Genomic DNA, 19,549 nt, shown 5'->3' with positions numbered 1-19,549 from the left:
TTTCGTTTCGATTTGTTCCGATAGACGACCTTACGAAACATATCATAGTTCGATAGCCCGCTCGATAGGCCTATCGTAGCTCGATTTTAAAAAAATTGAGCAGGGCTACTGCTCTGTTTAGTAGAAAAACTTAAAATTTTACTGTTTTATCAGCTAGTAAATAAATTACGAATAACTCGGCTGCAAGTTCTAAAGCTTAAATGTAAACCATTTGATATGCTGTGCTACAAATTTCACTTGTGCTTATAAAACCCCCTTTTGGATATGTAGACATTCGGCTAACACCAACAAAGGAGGAAGGGTAGATTAAAGAGCAGACACAACGAAATTCCTAGGCACTGCTAATTTACTCAGGCTTAGCCTGTTGTTGCGCACTTACACTATGGCCTGGCGTTCAGTAGGTGCAGACAATGCTGATCTCATACGGCAGCTAAGAGGTAGGCTCCAATGATTTGCATTTTGAGGACAGCATAATATACTATATACTTTTATTAGAATACGGCGTCATTGCATCAGAGTCTGTGGCAAGTGCAATGGTAGCCACGGATCGCAAGCATTATTCCCCTCGTAATCCATATATGGATGCACCACAGCCCATTGGCGGTGGAGTAACTATCAGCGCTCCACATATGGTTGGTCTTGGCCCACAAAAATAAGAGATTTAAACAACTAATCGATTTGACTTTACGCAGCATGCCTTTGCTTTGGAATATCTGCGCGATCACTTAAGACCTGGCGCACATGTCTTGGATGTGGGCTCTGGCTCTGGGTATCTGACTGCCTGTTTTTATCGCTATATAAAGGCAAAGGGAGAGTCTGCCGAAACGCGCATAGTTGGCATTGAACACCAGGCGTCACTAGTCGCTATGAGTAAGGCCAATTTAAATTCGGATGATCGCAATATGCTAGACTCTGGGCAATTGCTCATTGTAGAGGGTGACGGACGCAAAGGACATGTCGCCCATGCACCATATGATGCCATACACGTTGGCGCCGCCGCACCCGAGACGCCCACCGAGTTAATAAATCAACTAGCCAAAGGAGGACGACTAATAGTGCCTGTTGGACCGGAGGGTGGCTCGCAGTATATGCAGCAGGTATTAAATATTACGTGCATATACGTATTGAATTATTTGGCTAATGACGACTTATTTAAAACAGTACGATAAGGACGCAAACGGCAAGGTGGAGATGACGCGCCTAATGGGCGTAATGTATGTACCTCTGACAGATTTGCGTAATTGACTGCATCTCCTGTGGAAGGCCTGCGTCGTATTGTTGCTTGGTTTTGTCATCTACCGACTTTGGGTTTATTATTTTTAAAATATCATCCCTCAAGCGACTTAAAATGTTAAACTCAATTATTTTTGTATTCCTATAAAGAAAAATCCCAATAGAATGCCTTGATTACATGCATCGCCTTCCAATTGTACTACTTTTTGACAGCTGCGTCAAATATTAAAGTTATATTGTTAATTCAGCTCCACTGACAATATGAATCAAGATTTTCCGGAAATACCAAAAAATAGCTGGGATAAAACTTTTACGACTACGCTCTCACGGAAATCATTGAATAGCATATCAGAGTTTTACATTGGCGAAACCTTATCAGATACTACGATTTTGACGGTCCAGCTTGATTTGCGCAAAGAGATAACCCAAGTTATTGTAGAAGTAAATATGCAAACGTATAATCACAATTTACATTTATAATAGACTATCTTAATGTTAAGGCTGCAAAGTACGCTAGACGTACCACGCATTCATCAAAAATTAAAATGGAGCATCTGCAGTACGCATTAAGAGATCAAAACTCTGACTTTTATATACTTCAAGTCGATTATACAGGGGCAGAATCAGAACGCTTTTACAAAAATGAATTATTATTTGAGTCGTTAAAATCCAGAGTATCTATTCCAACGACAAAGCAAAAGCTCAATGACAAATCGAATGCGTCCAATGTTATTCCACGTCCGAAGCATATTCGAAAATGTGATCTGGTATTGCTTATGCCAATTAAGAAGTTTCCGCTATCCAAGGAGCAACAGGAGTTCTATGTATTAATCACAGAGACATGCATGGGCGCTTCAGAGTCAGTGCGTCGCGAGGCACTTCAGAGACTACAGTTGGACTCATCGCTACAGCCAATGGCCCCCACCTTATGTACTTTTATTTCCGATGCTGTTAAGGTGAATGTAGTTCAAAAGAACTTTGTCCTACTCGTGTATCTCATGCGTATGGTCCATGCTCTGCTCGGCAACTCCAATCTACAGCTACAAAGTTACGTGAGTGACAATAATTTGCATTTGTTCCTAAATAATTACTTATCTGTCTTAAAGGTACACCTGCTAATATCGTCTGTGCTTTCCTGCTGTGTGGCAAATCAGCTGTGTGCTTATTCCTCAGCTCAAAACCATTGGGCCTTGCGCGAATTCGCAGCCATCATTATGATAGATATTTTGAAGCTTTTTAGTAATGTGGACAAGAGTATTTTGCCAAGAGTACTTAGGTATTAATGTTGAACGCTTATAATACATACATCATATTGTTTATTCCATTTGCAGAGTATATAAGAATGGGCTGCAAAGTGCAGTCTTACCCACCATTTACGGCTGCGCAGTTGGATTGTCAAAGTTAGGCGGGTACATAATATTTAAATTCATTATACCTCAGCTACGTTCTATAGCAATTTGCATTGAAACACAGCTGAGCAAGGATGATGACGATGTGGATAAGCAGGCAGCCATATTTATTAGACATCGGCTTCTGAAGATGTGTGCTCCAATACTTAAAACTATTCACAGCGCACCCGATATGGTCTCGGAATATATAGAGCACTATGGCTATCTTGGCCCGGGCTTATGCGATGCAGTTGTACTAGCACGCATTATCGATGAATTATCTGTAACATAAATAAGAAAACTAAAGTTGTGCGGTTTTGTTATTTTTTTTATTATAGTGCGGTTCGACATACTTATTTGCAGCACTGTTGCTTTTAGCCTTTGAGCTTAACACAGTGTCATCCAACAATTAGTCCACACAAAAGAGGAACAACAACAGGTTAAAGTTAAAATACTTTCAAACATGTCAACAAATGTGGGCAAAATACGACTTAGAAATTTAGTAGAGCTACAAGCACACGTTATAGATGAAATCGCTGTAAGCAGTGATGTGAGTGAAATTAAGACACCAGAAAAATCAAAAAGAGCGCGAAAAACACGCTCAGCAACAACCGCAAAGAAGAAGAGTAATGTAACAACAGCGGCTGATCCAACTATTTCAACAAATACAACAATAAAACGCACTGGGAAAAAGGAGCCCCTACCAGGACAACTACGCATTGATGCCTATTTCAAGAGCAGCGCAAAAAATTACAAGGTAAACGCACTGGTAAAGACCTCTACATCCGAAAGAGCGCCACGCAGAGGATGTAAGCGATTGTTTAAGGACGAATCAGTGACAACAACTACAAAGACAAGCTCTAAGTTCGAGTATTGCGCAAAGAGTAGCACAAAGCGTACACAGCCACCAAGAAACTGCAACGCAAAATCCAAAGTAACTGAGCCTGTCGATGGCATCATCGATCTCTGTGATCTCTCAAGTGATGAGGAAGTACAAACAAATGAGCAAATTAAAAATGTCAAGCCACAAGCTATACTACAGCCAGTGCAGACACAAGCAATGGTGTGTATACCAGCGCCACTGGAATCCCATAAGACTGATACCTCTAGCAAGGAAAATGAGCCAAAAGGTCGTGCACGTAAACGCTGTCCTGCATATAAAGTCGTAGAAGGCACTACATTTGTCGTAGATGGCTTTCAATTTGGCGACATTCCAAATGCAACACATTACTTCCTTAGCCACTATCATGCTGACCACTATGTAGGCTTGACGCGCAAATTCGCCCATCCTCTATACATGAGTCCCATCACAGCTCGGCTTGTGCGCACTTTCATACCCATAGACAATCAGTATATACATGAAATCGATGTGGATCAGACGATTGTGGTAAATGATGTGGAAATAACAGCCTTAGACGCTAATCAGTTAGTAGCACTGAAGTTTAAGTAACAAGTACACTTCATAATTTGTGCTTAATTTTTCATTTTAGCTGTCCGGGTGCCATATTGTTGCTCTTCAAACTGAGTACAGGCCAATGCATATTGCATACGGGAGACTTTCGTGCCAGTTTCGATATGGAGTCGCTGCCCATCTTTTGGAATGTAGACATTGATCTCCTTTATCTGGACACCACATATTTGGCTAAAAACTATGATTTTTGTCATCAGACTGAAAGCATTGATCGTGCAATCTTGTTGGTGCGCCAGTTTCATGAAAAAAATGCCAACAAACGCATATTGCATGTATGTGGATCATACTTAATTGGCAAGGAAAAGGTATGGCTCGCACTTGCTCAAGAATTCGATTTGCAAGTATGGACTGAACCACATCGTCGTGAGGCAATTGATTGTCTGAACTGGCCTGAACTGCGACATTTACTCTGCGATAATGCCCACAACGCCAATATGCATGTGATAAGCATGGGAAAGCTTAGCTATCCGGTATGAGCCAGCCATAATGATAGGTCTAACTATTTGTTAATTATATGTGTATTTCTTACAGCAACTTGCGCAATACTTTACGCAGTTTGAGGAACAATACGATATGCTGCTGGCCATACGTCCGAGTGGCTGGGAAAAGAACACAAAACCCTCATATGGAAAGCGTATAAGTGTTATTGGGGTGGAATACTCGGAGCATTCAAGCTATAAAGAATTGGAACGCTTTGTGCGTTTTATTAAGCCAAATCGTGTAATTAGCACCGTTCCTGTCGGACGAGATCTCTGTGTGACCGCCAACGTGCCTACCAAATGGTATAAATACAATGGACCAGGAGGTATGCTGAGTAAAAGCTTTCAGCCATCCATTACAACATTTATGAACACACCGCACCGTAGAGTGCCCTTGCTAGCGAATGACAGTACAGAAATGGCTGTAAGCCCAGTGGAGGAACCCAAAGAGCTCAATCCCAGTGAAAATGTAAAGAGTTCTCCTCTTAGTCCAGCTGCAGCAACGCAGCTGGCTAAAAGGCTCACATCGAATGCTTCAGACGATTTGTTACCATTTGTATAGTTTTAAGTATTCCAATATGCGAAAACAAAAGTCAGTCTAATTTTCTTTTAGTTTCCATTATAACACATATATTATCCGTTTGTGAGCAGGCATAATATTTATATATACATTTGATACACATAAGAATGTATATATATTTATGTCTAACTTCTTTTTTTGATTCAGTGTATGTAATAATATATTTTTTACTAGATGACATAGTTATACTCTTTGATAGAGCCTATAAATAATGTTAATACCCCAAAGAGTAAATTATATTATGTTATCTCGTTTGTTTGATTTTCATAATGATATTCACAATGTTTACCAGTTTATATACGAAATGAAGAGTTGAGATAAGGCATTTTTTTTTACTGATATGTTTAAAGATAAATAATACAATTTTTTATGAATTTTGGAATGGAGACAATTTACTAAACAAGCAAAGGAGACAACATGGTATATGTATGCGTATACATGTGCATATGTATATGTATACAACAAAATCAACCATAAATGTATATAAATAAATAGCAAGAGACTAACGACTTGTTGCAAAAAAACTAATAAATTTAACAATATTATATATATCCTGGGGACTGGGACTAAAAACTATAAACTTTTGGTAATATTTAATAGACAATAACAAAGCGCATATGCAGGCGACAAATGACTTGGGAGCCAAACCACAATTGGTGGGTAATACAAGAGTTTTGAACCATTCGAGCATTAACTGAAATAAAATTAGAATAGATAAATATACGGTTTTCAAATAGATTGCTTGGGCTTACCACCAAGAAAAGAATGGACTCTTGTTTTGGAAGCGCTGAGTGAATGAAAAGAAGCGACTGCCACTGGAGCTGCATGGATAAGTATATGTTAAGGATTATGGATGGTTAAGCGTATACTCTGCTTACCGTTCAACTACAACTGCAGGCATTTGAACCAATTGCACGGGCGATTTGCCGTCACGCAGAGCTTGAGTTAGATTCAAAATCTGTCCACGCATCACAGACATTTGCCTTTCAAAAAGACGTTTATCAAATCCACGATCCTGTTGAAACAAGTACAAAAGCTCCGTACAGATTTCCTCCACAAAATTCATGTCCGATAGCTGTGGGAGCACCTGGTCTTTGATGTCGTCGCTGAATGGAATCTTTGCCTGTGGCAACCAGGCCCAGTGATAAGGATATGCGCGCCACGAATCGGGATGCTTAAACGGAAACGCCAAGCCATTATCGATGGCAGCTATTCTAATTTGTGGTGCCTCCACCAAATTCCATGTCGGCTCCACAGTAGTTTGTGATTTCTTCTTTGAGGGGCCTGCCACTTCTTCATCGCTACTGGGATAGCTGCTGAGAATGGCTGAAGCCGCATCGCCAATCGCCATCGAAGTGGGCGCCGGTTGACCACCACTGACACGTTCCTTTCCATCAGTCTGTGGCACTGCTGACAGATCGTTTAGATCAATGATTGGATGCCCCAATTGCGATTTATGGGATAGACTTCGACCACCAGATCCACCAACCTCGCCTACCAGCTTAGGTGCCACATATTTAATTAGCCAATTATCATTGCCACGATCCGTGTTGCGTATGATATAGTCTAATACCACCAGGCGCTCGAACTGTAACTGAAATGACTTGGCTAAAGTGGGCGACAGTTGTTCTCCCTCAAAGCGACGCAGCCAGTAATCAGCATCTTTGAAGCCTTCCACAAATAATTGAAACGAACCCGTCTGCAAAATAGCATAACACAATAGATGAGAGGATTATTTTTCAGTTGCTGCGTGCCAAGTGTACTTACCTTAAGGGGCAGGCTCATGCGATTAAAATGCGCTGATGGATAATGTTCCTTGATTCGCTTCTTAAGCTTTGCTTTCTGGCGATCAATGCGCGCATAGTTGAAACTCTCGGCGACCAGACGCACCACACGTGTCTTCGGTACCACATTCAGATTGAGCTTGCGATCAACTAAGCTGGCTCCGGCTTCGGACAAGTAACTGGCGTAATCAAATATAAAATAAAACATGTGTTGTGCGTTAATTAAGTAATAAGACTTACCCCTGATTTGGTATAAGGCAAGCTCGCCCGAAGCAACAGGGGCAACATAGTTTGTGCATCCATTTGGTCCACTTGGGATTCAATCTGCCATAGGGCTCCTCATCTTTGGGCTTGAATACGGCCAAGCAGCGTTGCTGCTGGATGTATAATATAATTAATAAAGTTTTCGCGCTAATAACATTTATCTATATCTATATGTTTTGTTTCTAAGCTAAACCAAAAGTCATGTAAAGTAACTTAATTATATGACTTCCCCGTTTGCTTGAAATTAATCTATGCGCTTTTAACTAACAATTTAGTCAAAGTTCTTGAGCTCGACGACGTTGACTAATCAATGCATGGCGCAGTTAATATTTTATTGATTTTTGTAGTAATTTGTATAATACTTACGTTGGTGCTATCTTTAACGAAATAAGAACCACTGCTGCCCTGATAGATGCGCTCAGGTAAAACACCCTGCTCTATAGCGTATTCCGCCTGAGCTACAATCTCCGAGAAGAGCGGATCATCTGCAAAGAGCATAAGCAAATAGATAAGAATTAAATGTTAATTTACTAATATCAAATTTACTAATATAATTTGTGCGCAACATAAGTACACGCATGTTGGTTACAATGTCAAAAGCAGACTGCACCACACACAGAAATGAATTAGGAAATTTCACTTTATTTCACAAATTACTTTTTAATTGATATCACTCGTCGCGTTGACGAGACAGCTGTGGCTAAAAATAGCAAACAGTATATGTATGTACTGCTGGCTTGTGGTAACTTGAACTCGGCAGAAGTGGTAATATAAGCTGCCAAGGCAGCCGAAGCCTTAGCACACCCACTGCATAAATAACGTGATCTTTGGTAGCTTAGGCCGCACCACAAGAAGCCTGCAAAACGACATACTGCATACTTATATTCAACTTGGAGTATATAGCTTTCCTACCTATGAAATCAAAGTTATCATTGAAGTCGCAATGATCCTGGTAAATGGTAAAAACATGCTGTATTATATTTTCTCGACTAGAACTCGACAAACGCGACATTTAAATGAAATGCTGGCAACAGCACAAGTGTGCAGCTACAGGTGGCAATAAAGTTTAATTGGGGCATGGAGTACGCATGCTAATTATGCATATCAGAACCATTTCGATAGGGTATAACCCACATTGTGTGTTAATAGGCCGACACTTACATAAGTTAGCCAGGGGGCAATTGGCGCATTGGCACTTGGGGCGCGCTATTTTAACAGTAATTGTGTCTGTGGAGGTGCGTAACGTTGATGGCGACTCATAGATTATGGGTGGCTGCTCGTCGTCCGATACCGATGGCAAATAGTCCTTTTCTTCGGCATCACATTTATCCTTACAACAATGGCAAGCATAAGGCACAATTTCAGAGTTATCTGAATACCTTGAAAAAACTTTATACTCTGGAGTTAAGGATTGCCCGCTAGACGTGTCCTCCAGATCAGCACTTTGATTCTTCTTCTCTGGCGGCGTCGACATCATTGCCATACATTTTCTACGCTTTGTTGATGGTTGTTTATGTGTACTTTATGTCCACTCAGCGACAGATGTCTGCTGCAAAGCAACGCCCATTTTTACATCCACACAATTGAGTGCTTTATGAATTCGTCACGGACCGCGAATCTGTACAACAATAGCTACTCCTACCGTATGTATGTATGCACATAGGGTATAACGGAAAATTTGGTATTATATAGTACAGAGAAAACCTAAAGAGAAACAAGTTTGAAGGAAAATTCAAGACGTATTCATTCGATCAGCAGAGCTATATGCCCATATGTACGCTCGTTGTAACATTTAAGCAGTGAATACATAAATGTTAATTTCAATAGTTTAAAAATTAATAAGATAAGTTTTGTGTATATCCAGTGTAGGTTGAAATAGAAATACCCTACACCAATGAAATGAGATAAAATCCCGCTCTTCACACAACCACATGGTTATAATATGAGATTGAATGTGTATGACGAATCAAAGCCTATTTCGCATTAACTAAACGTAATTTCATCACAATATACATAAAAGAGTAGTAAATTGTACGCTATTTAAATCCAGTTAGGTCACAGTGGACATAATTTGTGAATTACTATATGCGTATAGAGTATACTAAACGAGATAAACATAAGCAAACAAAGAGAGAAGCCCCACAGAAATCGCTGTTTGCTATTTTATAGCTTGTGACGTGTAGAAAAACTCACCGCCAAATGTGTTCGAGACTAGATCCAGATGATCATGTCCGCGTCCAAGTGCACCTAGTAGATCCGTGATACGACTAGTGTGGCTACCGCCAAGCAGTGGCTGCGATTCTCGATTATCACTTCCTGCGTCCGTGGACATGCCATCGAAATCGATTTCTGGCACAAGGCAAATGTCGTCGGCCTCTTCGTGTGGCAAACGTGTTATAGTTTTGAGCGGTGATGCGGTTTTAGCCGTTGCTGCTGCTGTTGTTGCGCTTCTCGTTGGTGTTGCAATATGACTAATCACTGGCAATGGTTGTGGTGTGGCTATACTCGATCTACTGCTAACACCTTCGCTGCTGTCGGCTGATTGCTCGCAATTACCATTGCCATTTCGCAGGGCTGCCGGGTTTGCTTGAAGCAAAACGTCTTCTTCGTCTTCGCCATCAGCATCGTCGTCATCGTTCAGATTGAGCAGCTGCTTAACTCTCTGTTGCGGTTGCCTTTTCGAAGTTGCAGGCAAATCGACATGCTGGTAATTATCGCCGCCAGCTCCATCGGCATGCGCAACAATAGCAGCCACATCATCAGAAGCGTCCGAATCGCTGTCACTATTATCAGCCTTATCATCCACAGATAAAAGATTCTGCGCTCTGTCTCGTTTCACCTTTCGCCTTGTCCGGCGCTTGCCATTCACAGGTCTGCCATGACTCCCAATCGTATTAATCTGCGCAAAGCAAAGACAAATTAGTGCCAGACAAATTTAAGCCCAGAGCATTAGTTGCACCTACCTCAGCTTGGGTTGTCAACTGATTACTACTCTCGAGCCCATTTAGAAAAGGTGCCAGCTGATGCGTACTCGTCGCTTGCTCTTTCACAAAGTCGCCAATGAGATCCACCTCATCATCGAGCTGCAGCAGTGGCGCCTCTGTAGGACTTCCATTTGGTTGAGTTTGATCGTTGTTCATGACGACGCTTCAAAGGCACTAGTGTGAATGTCTGTAATTTAGGGCGGGGTAGCGCGCGCGACAAATCGCAACAAAACGGGAATGTCGCCCTCGGTTCACAATCGCAATAACAACAACAACAAACGCGCGCCTTTGTTTTTGTCGCTTGGCTGTGACTTTTTTAGGCGAACGTGAACACTGTTATCTGCTGTTGGGCGGTACGCCTCTATAAGTCATAATTTGCATGTTCTATAATTTAAGCTGCGATTTGATTACTTGCCGTCTCGTTGCCAATTATGCGCATTTGCTTTGTGGCAATTATTGATTGCTTGCTCTGCTTAAAGATTATAAATATATATGTACGTGCGTATATCGATTCTTTTTGGAAGATACGAAAATGATGAGCCACAGGCCTGACCACTTGCTAAGAATAAAAATTTGCCATGAACAGCTGTTCTAGTGCTAACCACTTGCAATTGTTCTCAAGCGATTCCTATCGATAGCTAATGTTAAGAAACTGCTGATAGGCTAACATCATGAACTTTATTCTTATTAAAACAAGCATATATTATACTAAATTTTGATTAATACACATAGAATTTACTTTAGTGCAGCGCATCGACGTAGCCTGTCAATTCCATTCAATACGGCGTTAAGCTCCCGTTGCAGATTTGTGCTTTCCGCAACGAGTTCAATTGATTTTTTGAATTTATCTGCTGCATTTCTCAAGCTCATTGGTGGCAGGACGCTGAACCAATGCAGTGGCTCCACATAGCCGTTTTCTTTATCCACAGCGAGCCGTTCAACGGTGACGTCGTTACCGGTATCTGAGTCCTTAACAACGCGGCACAATGCATTGAACTCGGCACTGTTTTCAGTTGGTATTTGTGCTGTTCCAATTGAATTACCTCCTTGCTGAAATTTGGTTCGCGCCAGCAGTATAGCCCCATTTGAGTTTGTACGCTCGATGTCAACGCGACAATTGGTGTGCGCTTCAATAAGATGAAACATGTCTAGGTAAAGCGAGTCCAGCAGCTCAGCAGCACCGTTCCGATCTGTTTCACAGTTGTCTGCAGTCATTTTTTCAATAATTTAATAAATTTACCACTTTTTGTTATGACAATACGCCGCAATGTAACCAATCATATGATCAAAAGCAACCCTGGTTTGGTGTTCCCTTGGTGTCGTTGGCAACGCGTTTGACGTTCACTATCATCCACACAGTAATTAAAAAACTTAAAAACTATGGGTTTACTCTATTAAAGAAACTAATAGTTATATTTCCTATTAGTATTTATTGTTTACAAACATCAATATGCACAGGTTTTTGTATTGCATAGGTATGTAATTTTTCATTGAACAATATAATAGTTGGTTAATCTTGGAATTCGAATTGCCAAGAGTGTTAAAAATTCGGCGTGCAATATTACAGTACTCTTGTTTACAATGCTGCTGCGGATTAGGGAAAGTTTATATAAACCCGGTGCAATTAGCAAGTGCCAGTTAGTTTAAAAAACAATAGAAGGGCTGTTAGACGTTGATGAACACAAATACATACTTAAAAACTAGTGTCAGATCAAATCACGGGTGCACGCAAATTAATTACAAAACCAAAAAAACAAATAGTTACAAAACTAAAGTGCAGTTTGACGTGCAAGCAAATAATAATGCTTAAAAGCCATAGTGTAGATTCGGACTTACGTAGTCGAAAATGCGGAAGCCAATTGAACAACAACAACACACAAGATGACGACACTTTAGCTTGGTCGGATAAAGCGCAGGTGCGGCCATAAATATTTCTATAGATGATTGATTGGCACTGAAGTACATAAATACATATACATATCTTGTTAACCCTTGCTGCATATGCAATTGACATGCTTGACGTCATTAGCTATAACTTCATAGCCTAATATGTATAAGTGTACGAAAATTACATGCCCTTCTGTTATCAAACAGTCGCCCGAATAGTCACGATTATACTACTACTACCAAGATTACTATATATGCACATGTATTCCTACATATGTATGTATATTTAGCGGTCGGTACGTCTAATGACTTTGCTTATTATTTTATCTTATCAATTATTCAGGCACCAAGGGATACGAAAACATCGAACAATCAAACCAACGACAACAGTCCAAAGCATAAGATGTTAATATCAAATGCTACGACCAAATCGCATCGCAGCAGTCCGAGCGAAAGTATAGATGAAAGTTTAAGCATAAGCAACGACAAAATGTGGCGAAATGAACTCCCGCAAAACGATGGTGACTCATCTAAGCAACAAGATCGTCCGCAAGGCATTTCACGTCTTAGTAATCTTGTCGATATAGCTTTGCGCATATTTCTAGTTATTGGTTTCTTGTAAGTCGCGCTAATGAATATCAACATTGAATAAGATTTCTAATTGAATATTATTGTAGCAAGCTGGAAACCATGTCCGCCTTTCAGCGGCAGATACATGCAGAGGAGTTGTGGCTGTACAAAAACCCCCGTCGGCCAGATATAGTTAAGGCCGACGAACTTTTGCTGTCCGTAATAGCTGTGCCGTTCATTGTTACTTGTATATACTATCTGTTTACCAAGGATCGCAAAGATTTTCGTTCGGCTAGCTGGGCTTGGACATTGGCCTTGTGCATGAATGGCATACCTACCAGTCTGCTTAAGATAACCGTTGGACGACCCCGTCCAGATTTCTATTATCGCTGTTTTCCTGACGGAGTCATGGTTCTAAATGAAAGGACTAACAGCTTGGGCAGCTCCTTACTTGATTTTAACTGCACGGGCTCATTGAGTGATATCAACGAGGGACGAAAAAGCTTTCCGAGTGGACATTCATCATGTTAGTAGATCATAATTTGAACTACATATGTAAAAACTCTTGCTTAAACTGTTGTTTTTCTTTCTGCAGTTGCGTTTGCCAGCTTTGGATTTGTTGCCTACTATGTGGGCGCCAAGCTGCATGCATTTGATCCACGCGGCAGAGGGAACACTTGGCGACTATATCTGGCGGTTGTGCCGCTTTTTGTGGCTGCTTTGGTAGCAGTTAGCCGCACTTGCGACTATCATCACCATTGGCAGGATGTAACAGTGGGCGCACTGATAGGTCTTTTTAGCGGCTACTACAGCTACAGACAGTATTATCCATCAATATTCAGTCCAAATGCAGACAGACCATTGCCACGCCCGCCTCAACACAAAGAAACCTTCTCAAAGCCAGAGACTCTGGACGATGCTTCTCGAGCGCCATTACTTGATGAGGAGCAGACCAAGTGGCACTAAAATAACTAACTAGCTTTACTAATGTAACATGGACCGATTGCCATGGAGCAGCAGAGCTGTGTAACTGTCCGGCTTAGAATAGACATAGATGTTTAGTAAATGGTTAATAGCGTAGCTGGGATAATGACAATTATTGAGTTTCTAGTTCAATTGTTTTTAAGGATTAAGACATTGTTAAGTTCGACATTTCAAGGCAAGCGTAATTAGCTTTAATACGGTTTAATTTTCCAATACAGTTGTGAATACTTCACTGTCACTATCACTACAGGCTTATTTGTATATATTTAAAGATCCATTAAATAAAACACATGTTGATTATATTGCTAAACTCTAATTTTAATGACTGCTTTACATCCAAATATTGTAAATACAAATTGCTTTACTAAAGCTTGACCGAAACTAGCCTAAAGTGTGAGTTGTTTGTTGACCGCCTCGGCTGTTGCTTTAACTTGAATTGAACGCTTGCAGGAGGACTTGCTTTTCCCGCTCCTTTTTTTTGACCACATCCAGACTGCGCTGGCGCCATGTGCTCTTACGCAGCTTAATTGGTCGACTACCAACATAGCGACCATCCATTTCTTTCATGGCGCGTATGAAATCCGCTGGCTCGCGAAAGCTAACAAAGCCAAAGCCCTTACTTTTGCCCGTACGCTTGTCACGCACTACGCGCGCCCTTTGGAAAGATGGATACTTGTTAAAAGTGCGGGTTAGAACCTCATCGTTGACATCATTGCCCAAGTCGCCACAGAATATGCGAAAATCATCGTCGGGCCAGTCCGCCAGTGATGAGTCCTCCCAAACTGTACCACCAGCAATGCGAACAGTCTTGCGGTCCTTCTTTTTCCGCTCTGTGGTCTGAAAAGACTGTAGCGCCGATGAGGCGCGTGCTGCTTTTATAGCTTCTTCGGCTATCGGATTGGGTCCAGATTTTTCCGCCTTTAACTTTTTTAATTTTTGTGTTACATCGAATTGAATTGAATTTATGTTTATGTCAATCGTGGGCGCAGTTGCTACAGTCGGTACGTGCACAGATTGCCGACATTGATACAGCTTAGGAGCGCTGCTCAGTACAACTGGCGTCGATGACATTGGCTTGGGTTGGCCAATAGTTTGATTATTGCCTGTAGGCACAAATGTTGACATGAATGTCGGCGGAGGAGGTATTGGTGGTGGAGGCACCGTTAGCCTGGGTTGATGTTGTTGCAGTTTTTGCTGCACGTTTGTGTACGTATTCGCTGCAATAATCGGTCGTACTTGGTTGGGTACAAACAGATTGCGTGCGGGCGGCTTGGATATTTCCGCCTCAAAGCGGGAAAGCTCATCCTCGATGTTGCGACGCTTGGTGCCCATCTTTAACGCTTAACTATCAATTGGACAAGTCCAAATATAAACAATTTTCTAGGATCAATCTTTTCTTTTTTGTTGTAGTTCCGCACTCGATTCGTTCTTAAGTTAATTTTTTTTATATTCGACTTAAATGTGTGTGGTTATATCGATATCATAAACGATTTCTATCGATAACAGAATGTTGTATTAAGGTATCGGATGAATCGATATTGGTATAAACTTTTTTCTGCAGCCCTAGACAAAACCACAACTATTAAAAAAATAATACATAATTAAGTTAAACAACAAAATATAAGAATTTCAGTATACAAATAAAAGCTCTGTGATAGCAACGCGTATTTGTAGCAAATCCGAGCAGCTAATTTAGCAATAAAAACTGGAGGCGAAATCATAATACACATACGCAGTTGCACACACACACACACGCCCAAAAATAGCAACAACAATTTACTAAGAAATTCGAAAAAAAATTTTGATTGCTGTTTCTACTAAATAAAATGCCACCCAAGGAACGCAATATTGCTATGATGGGATACCGATCAGTGGGTGAGTTTGTTTGTCTAAGCAAGTTGAATACACTCTTTCAGAAAGATGTTCTTGTAAGTTCAAGAAGATTGTTGTCACTGTCGCTGTCGCTTGTAGTGTAATTGCGTAGTATTTCAACAACAGCAACAACAACATTGCAAACAGTATCCATATGTATGTTAATAAATTACGTTTTAATTATTTTACTAGGTAAATCCTCACTGAGTATACAGTTTGTTGAAGGACAATTTGTGGACTCATACGACCCAACAATTGAAAATAGTAAGTTTTACACGAAAACATTGCTAGCATATAAATTGCAATTAGTCATAGAAAGTAATGTTTGTAAGAGGATGCCGTTACTGTTCATGACACTACTGCATGAACAAAATTGAGCGCAGTTCATCAATCTGATTTTTATATTGATTTCTTCCATTGCACAGCATTCACCAAGGTGACGCGCGTCAATTCACAGGATTATGGTGTGAAACTTGTCGATACGGCTGGTCAAGATGAATATAGCATATTTCCGGTGCAGTATAGCATGGACTTTCATGGATATGTGTTAGTCTATTCCATAACCAGCCTCAAGTCATTTGAAGTGGTTCGAATAATATACGAAAAACTATTGGATGTGATGGGAAAGAAATAGTAAGCTGCTCTTACACCATTTACTCACAATTTTAATTGGTATCTTATTTTTTTCAGTGTACCTGTAGTCTTAGTAGGAAATAAGACAGATTTGCACCAGGAGCGCACCGTATCCACTGAGGATGGCAAAAAACTGGCCGAATCTTGGCGGGCAGCGTTTTTAGAAACATCTGCCAAACAGAATGAGGTAAGAATTACTTGCACGCTATAGTTTAATTATTTAATTGTTATTAAATTGAATGTTGTAGTCTGTGGGTGACATATTTCATCAATTACTTATGCTGATTGAAAATGAAAATGGAAATCCTCCGGAGAAAAGCAGCTGTATTGTATCATAAGGAGGATGGGGCAGCCTGCAACAAATATAAATATTTTCCAAGTTGTTGCATATTCTGGAAATCTGCAAAGAAGAAGACGGAGAAATTTACAAATCTACTAGTAGCTTTAAGTTTAAACACCAACCACAAAAACACAACTTACAAAAAAATGTAAACCTCCCTATCCCCTCTATAGCCACAATCGTTGGTCAGCAACGATTGTTTAAGCAAAAAAGCAGGTTTAAGTTAGTACACTTTTTTCACAATATCAATTCAGCTACAAAATTATGAAACAACAAACAATGTAAATTATTGCCTTAGTTTCAATTTAAATATAATTTTTACAAATATCTTCCATTGGTTTTATTTGTTTAACAAAAGTCTTGGGGAGCTAGTTAATCAACTAATTCAAACGAACGTGTGTTTTCTAACACTTGCCGAGTTTCGATAAGACATTCGATATCTTTAGCTCATGTTTTCTTGTTTCTTGTGTACAAAAGTTAAAATAGTAAGATTATTAAATGGATTTAAGTACATTACTGCAACGCGCCACCAGCTTGGCTAAGCAGAATGTGGTCGATTGTGAGCTGCCTGGCGTGGAGCGAACGCTCCAACAAGTGCTTCAGGCAACGGAGGAGATGCACAGCCGTGTTACACAAACTGGCGCCAAGGAAATGCAAGCGTATGTTTCTGTAACAAAATTGTCAATTTCAAACTGATAAAATGTGGTTTAACTTTGCTCAGGCAAATGCTTCTTGGCTCGAAAGGAATTGATTTGCCAAAACTAAACCAGAAACTTGCGGGACTGAGCTCTGGAAAAACCTTTGAGCCGTTGGAAATTGCTGGCGCCGAGACAGATGTATGCACGTTTTTGAAAAATGAGCGTGAAAACGCTATACTCTCTGTCATAGAGGATACAAATAGAAATGTATGTACTCTGCTTGTACGCCAACAAGTTTATCACGTCTAATATTTTTCAGATAAGTGATTCTGTAAACAAGCAAAAATGGGGGCATTTGACTAACAGTTGGAATGAGGAAAAAACGCGCCTGCTGGACGCCTTAATTGGTCCCTCTCAGAACTTTATTGACTTGCAGCGCCTACCCGAGCAAACCATACTTAATCCACAAAGCTTGCCAATGTCCTGCCTTGACAAAGTGGGTTTGCTGTATGCCCAAGAGCTGTGCCATTACAATACATTAGTCTTGAAAGGCCGCGACCGTCCAAATTTGTTACAAAGATTTGCCCAGCTTGTTAGCACATTTGGTGATGCGCGCTTAACAGACATGTGGATTCAGTTGTCATGTGTAACGCAGACGAGCGATATACCATGCAACACGGACCCCATCAAGCGTCGCCACCAGCAGCCAGAATTTGTCTCGAATGCGAAAACGTATTTGGAGCGACGCTATAAAGTGTACATGAGCTCTGTGGTGGGAACGGCTAGCAGCACTGACAACTATCAGCTTGTGCGTGCCTATGTGCATCGACTTTTTAGTGGACAGCAAACAATTGGATTGGTGGACACTGCTGGCGGCAGACCTCTATGGCCACTAATCTATTATAGTTTACGCTGCGGAGCTATTGATACGGCTCTAGATTATTTACGTGAAGCGGGCTCCAGTTGTGAAGACTTTGCGCAATTCATGACAGAACGCATTGCGGGCGTTGTTAACTCGAAGATTGAAAATCAACTGAAGCTGCAGTATGCGAACAAAATTCGCAACTCAACAGATGCTTACAGGAAAGCGGTTTACTGCATATTGCTGGCCTGCGATACCAACGAAGCACATGGTGAAGTGGCGAAAACCATAGATGATTTTCTCTGGCTTAGATTGGCCATGCTTCGTGCAGGGGATTCCACTGGTTATGGCCAGTTGCAGTCGTTAATCGTCGACAGCTATGGCGAGAAGTACTTCAATGCTGGTCAGCAGGCTCATATATATTTCCAAACCTTGGTACTTACTGGGCAATTTGAGGCAGCCATTGAGTTCCTCTCGCGCACGGACATCAATCGCGTACATGCTGTACACATGGCCATTGCACTTAATGAGTTGGGCTTGCTTGGCAGCGTTCGCAGCGTTGCCCAGCCACTGCTCACCATCGATATATTGGACCCGACACCATTGAGACGTCTAAACCTGACGCGACTTATACGTCGCTATGTTGAACGCTTTGAGGCCACAGACACTGCCGAGGCACTGCACTACTTTTACACACTACGCAATCTGCATGATCCCAAGGGACACAATATGTTTCTCAAAAGCGTCTGTGACTTGGTCGTAGAGAGTGGAGTGCTGGACACTAGCAAATTTGATTTAATATTTGGGCGACGACACAGCGAAGAAAACGTCATGAGGTAAGTAGCTATAACAATATTTTTGTAGTAAATACAACAATAATAACAACTTTTATTCAATAGGGGACTGTTCCAAGAGTTCAGCTGCGCTGACTTTGATACACATACAATGGCAGCCTTGGTAGCCGATGAGCTAGTGGCTCGTGGCAGCTTTGAGATGGCTGTGCGTCTTTATGATATGGCTGATAAATTAAATCTGGCACTCAAGCATATATGTATATTGCTTGCCCAGGTTGTTCAACAGCGGCCAGTAGAGGGTGCACTGCGTGCCCGCCTCAGTTTGGAAGCTGAGCGTTTTGCCACACGTCTGCTTGTGGAGCAAGTAGATGTGGAGCCTAAAATATTAGCTAGCTTCACACTACTGCGTGATTTGCTCAAATTTTTCGATAGCTTTCACGAAGGCCAGTCCGTGGCAGCAATGCAAAGACTTGCGCGTACAGGACTAGTTCCTTCTAATATTCAGGAAGTGGACAGCTGTTTGGCCAATGCTAAGAGACTCAGCGGAGAGGTCATCAAGGTACTCCCCGAAGTAATGGTGGCCGCCATGGATCTTACACTTACTCAATATAACCAACTGAAGTCAGAAGCGAATTCTGGAAGCAGCATGCAGCAGCGTCAGTTACAGCATCTGCGTGAACGTGGTAAAGCTATTGCTAATATGGCAGCCACAATGCCTTTGTGTCCAACAAATCAGCGTTTGCTGCAACTTATACTGCAAATGCATTAAAAATAAAAAAAAGCATT

At 41.1% G+C, this 19,549-nt stretch overlaps 9 protein-coding genes across 16 annotated transcripts; 6 read left to right on the top strand and 3 right to left on the bottom strand.

Moving 5' to 3' along the window:
* The first annotated feature begins 112 nt into the window (after positions 1-112).
* LOC108603449 (protein-L-isoaspartate(D-aspartate) O-methyltransferase) lies at positions 113-1,391 on the top strand. Its single transcript, XM_017992279.1, has 5 exons — positions 113-202; positions 271-437; positions 496-632; positions 693-1,097; positions 1,162-1,391. Exons 2-5 carry the CDS (start codon positions 383-385, stop codon positions 1,243-1,245), a joined length of 681 nt encoding a protein of 226 aa, XP_017847768.1. The 5' UTR covers positions 113-202; positions 271-382; the 3' UTR covers positions 1,246-1,391.
* Positions 1,392-1,484: 93 nt separating this feature from the next.
* Positions 1,485-2,945, top strand: LOC108603448 (transcription initiation factor TFIID subunit 6). Of its 2 annotated transcripts, XM_017992278.1 has the most exons (5): positions 1,485-1,674; positions 1,734-2,285; positions 2,340-2,509; positions 2,565-2,642; positions 2,707-2,778. In XM_017992278.1, exons 1-5 carry the CDS (start codon positions 1,495-1,497, stop codon positions 2,708-2,710), a joined length of 984 nt encoding a protein of 327 aa, XP_017847767.1. In that variant the 5' UTR covers positions 1,485-1,494; the 3' UTR covers positions 2,711-2,778. The 2 variants fall into 2 exon arrangements, with proteins under 2 accessions (XP_017847767.1, XP_033150088.1); XM_033294197.1 differs by having other exon boundaries at positions 1,618-1,674; positions 1,717-2,285; positions 2,565-2,945.
* Positions 2,946-3,016: 71 nt separating this feature from the next.
* LOC108603447 (DNA cross-link repair protein SNM1) lies at positions 3,017-5,524 on the top strand. Its single transcript, XM_017992277.1, has 3 exons — positions 3,017-4,046; positions 4,112-4,562; positions 4,624-5,524. The coding sequence occupies exons 1-3, from the start codon at positions 3,085-3,087 to the stop codon at positions 5,131-5,133; spliced, it is 1,923 nt and encodes a 640-aa protein (XP_017847766.1). The 5' UTR covers positions 3,017-3,084; the 3' UTR covers positions 5,134-5,524.
* A 203-nt stretch (positions 5,525-5,727) lies between these two features.
* On the bottom strand, positions 5,728-10,681 carry LOC108603445 (phosphatidylinositol 4-kinase type 2-beta). Of its 5 annotated transcripts, none has more exons than XM_017992272.1 (8): positions 10,163-10,681; positions 9,393-10,098; positions 7,566-7,684; positions 7,176-7,312; positions 6,919-7,114; positions 6,030-6,850; positions 5,904-5,972; positions 5,728-5,845 (listed from the first exon to the last, which is right to left on the bottom strand). In XM_017992272.1, the coding sequence occupies exons 1-8, from the start codon at positions 10,337-10,339 to the stop codon at positions 5,842-5,844; spliced, it is 2,229 nt and encodes a 742-aa protein (XP_017847761.1). In that variant the 5' UTR covers positions 10,340-10,681; the 3' UTR covers positions 5,728-5,841. The 5 variants fall into 5 exon arrangements, with proteins under 5 accessions (XP_017847761.1, XP_017847762.1, XP_017847763.1 ...); XM_017992273.1 differs by having other exon boundaries at positions 7,176-7,309; positions 10,163-10,680; XM_017992274.2 differs by lacking the exons at positions 9,393-10,098; positions 10,163-10,681 and adding an exon at positions 8,361-8,932.
* A 169-nt stretch (positions 10,682-10,850) lies between these two features.
* LOC108603450 lies at positions 10,851-11,460 on the bottom strand. Its single transcript, XM_017992281.1, has one exon. It carries the CDS (start codon positions 11,396-11,398, stop codon positions 10,919-10,921), a length of 480 nt encoding a protein of 159 aa, XP_017847770.1. The 5' UTR covers positions 11,399-11,460; the 3' UTR covers positions 10,851-10,918.
* A 177-nt stretch (positions 11,461-11,637) lies between these two features.
* On the top strand, positions 11,638-14,043 carry LOC108604707 (phospholipid phosphatase 5). Of its 3 annotated transcripts, none has more exons than XM_017994272.2 (4): positions 11,638-11,658; positions 12,414-12,688; positions 12,748-13,166; positions 13,236-14,041. In XM_017994272.2, exons 2-4 carry the CDS (start codon positions 12,474-12,476, stop codon positions 13,604-13,606), a joined length of 1,005 nt encoding a protein of 334 aa, XP_017849761.1. In that variant the 5' UTR covers positions 11,638-11,658; positions 12,414-12,473; the 3' UTR covers positions 13,607-14,041. The 3 variants fall into 3 exon arrangements, with proteins under 3 accessions (XP_017849761.1, XP_017849759.1, XP_017849760.1); XM_017994270.2 differs by lacking the exon at positions 11,638-11,658 and adding an exon at positions 11,790-12,099 and having other exon boundaries at positions 13,236-14,043; XM_017994271.2 differs by lacking the exon at positions 11,638-11,658 and adding an exon at positions 12,177-12,346.
* Positions 14,038-15,063, bottom strand: LOC108604708 (RNA-binding protein 42). Its single transcript, XM_017994274.1, has one exon. It carries the CDS (start codon positions 14,954-14,956, stop codon positions 14,051-14,053), a length of 906 nt encoding a protein of 301 aa, XP_017849763.1. The 5' UTR covers positions 14,957-15,063; the 3' UTR covers positions 14,038-14,050.
* Positions 15,064-15,190: 127 nt separating this feature from the next.
* On the top strand, positions 15,191-16,529 carry LOC108602249 (GTP-binding protein Rheb homolog). The gene is made up of 5 exons (XM_017990300.1): positions 15,191-15,499; positions 15,689-15,760; positions 15,922-16,129; positions 16,187-16,316; positions 16,378-16,529. The coding sequence occupies exons 1-5, from the start codon at positions 15,451-15,453 to the stop codon at positions 16,465-16,467; spliced, it is 549 nt and encodes a 182-aa protein (XP_017845789.1). The 5' UTR covers positions 15,191-15,450; the 3' UTR covers positions 16,468-16,529.
* Positions 16,530-16,904: 375 nt separating this feature from the next.
* Positions 16,905-19,540, top strand: LOC108601923 (nuclear pore complex protein Nup93-1). Its single transcript, XM_017989900.1, has 4 exons — positions 16,905-17,128; positions 17,191-17,374; positions 17,427-18,805; positions 18,869-19,540. Exons 1-4 carry the CDS (start codon positions 16,968-16,970, stop codon positions 19,530-19,532), a joined length of 2,388 nt encoding a protein of 795 aa, XP_017845389.1. The 5' UTR covers positions 16,905-16,967; the 3' UTR covers positions 19,533-19,540.
* Positions 19,541-19,549: the final 9 nt, after the last annotated feature.

Source organism: Drosophila busckii, chromosome 3R, assembly GCF_011750605.1.
Source record: "Drosophila busckii strain San Diego stock center, stock number 13000-0081.31 chromosome 3R, ASM1175060v1, whole genome shotgun sequence".
NCBI classification, from domain to species: Eukaryota; Metazoa; Arthropoda; class Insecta; order Diptera; family Drosophilidae; genus Drosophila; species Drosophila busckii.
The sequence above is the reverse complement of the archived record's forward strand: the minus strand, read 5'-3'. Positions and strand labels throughout refer to the sequence as shown.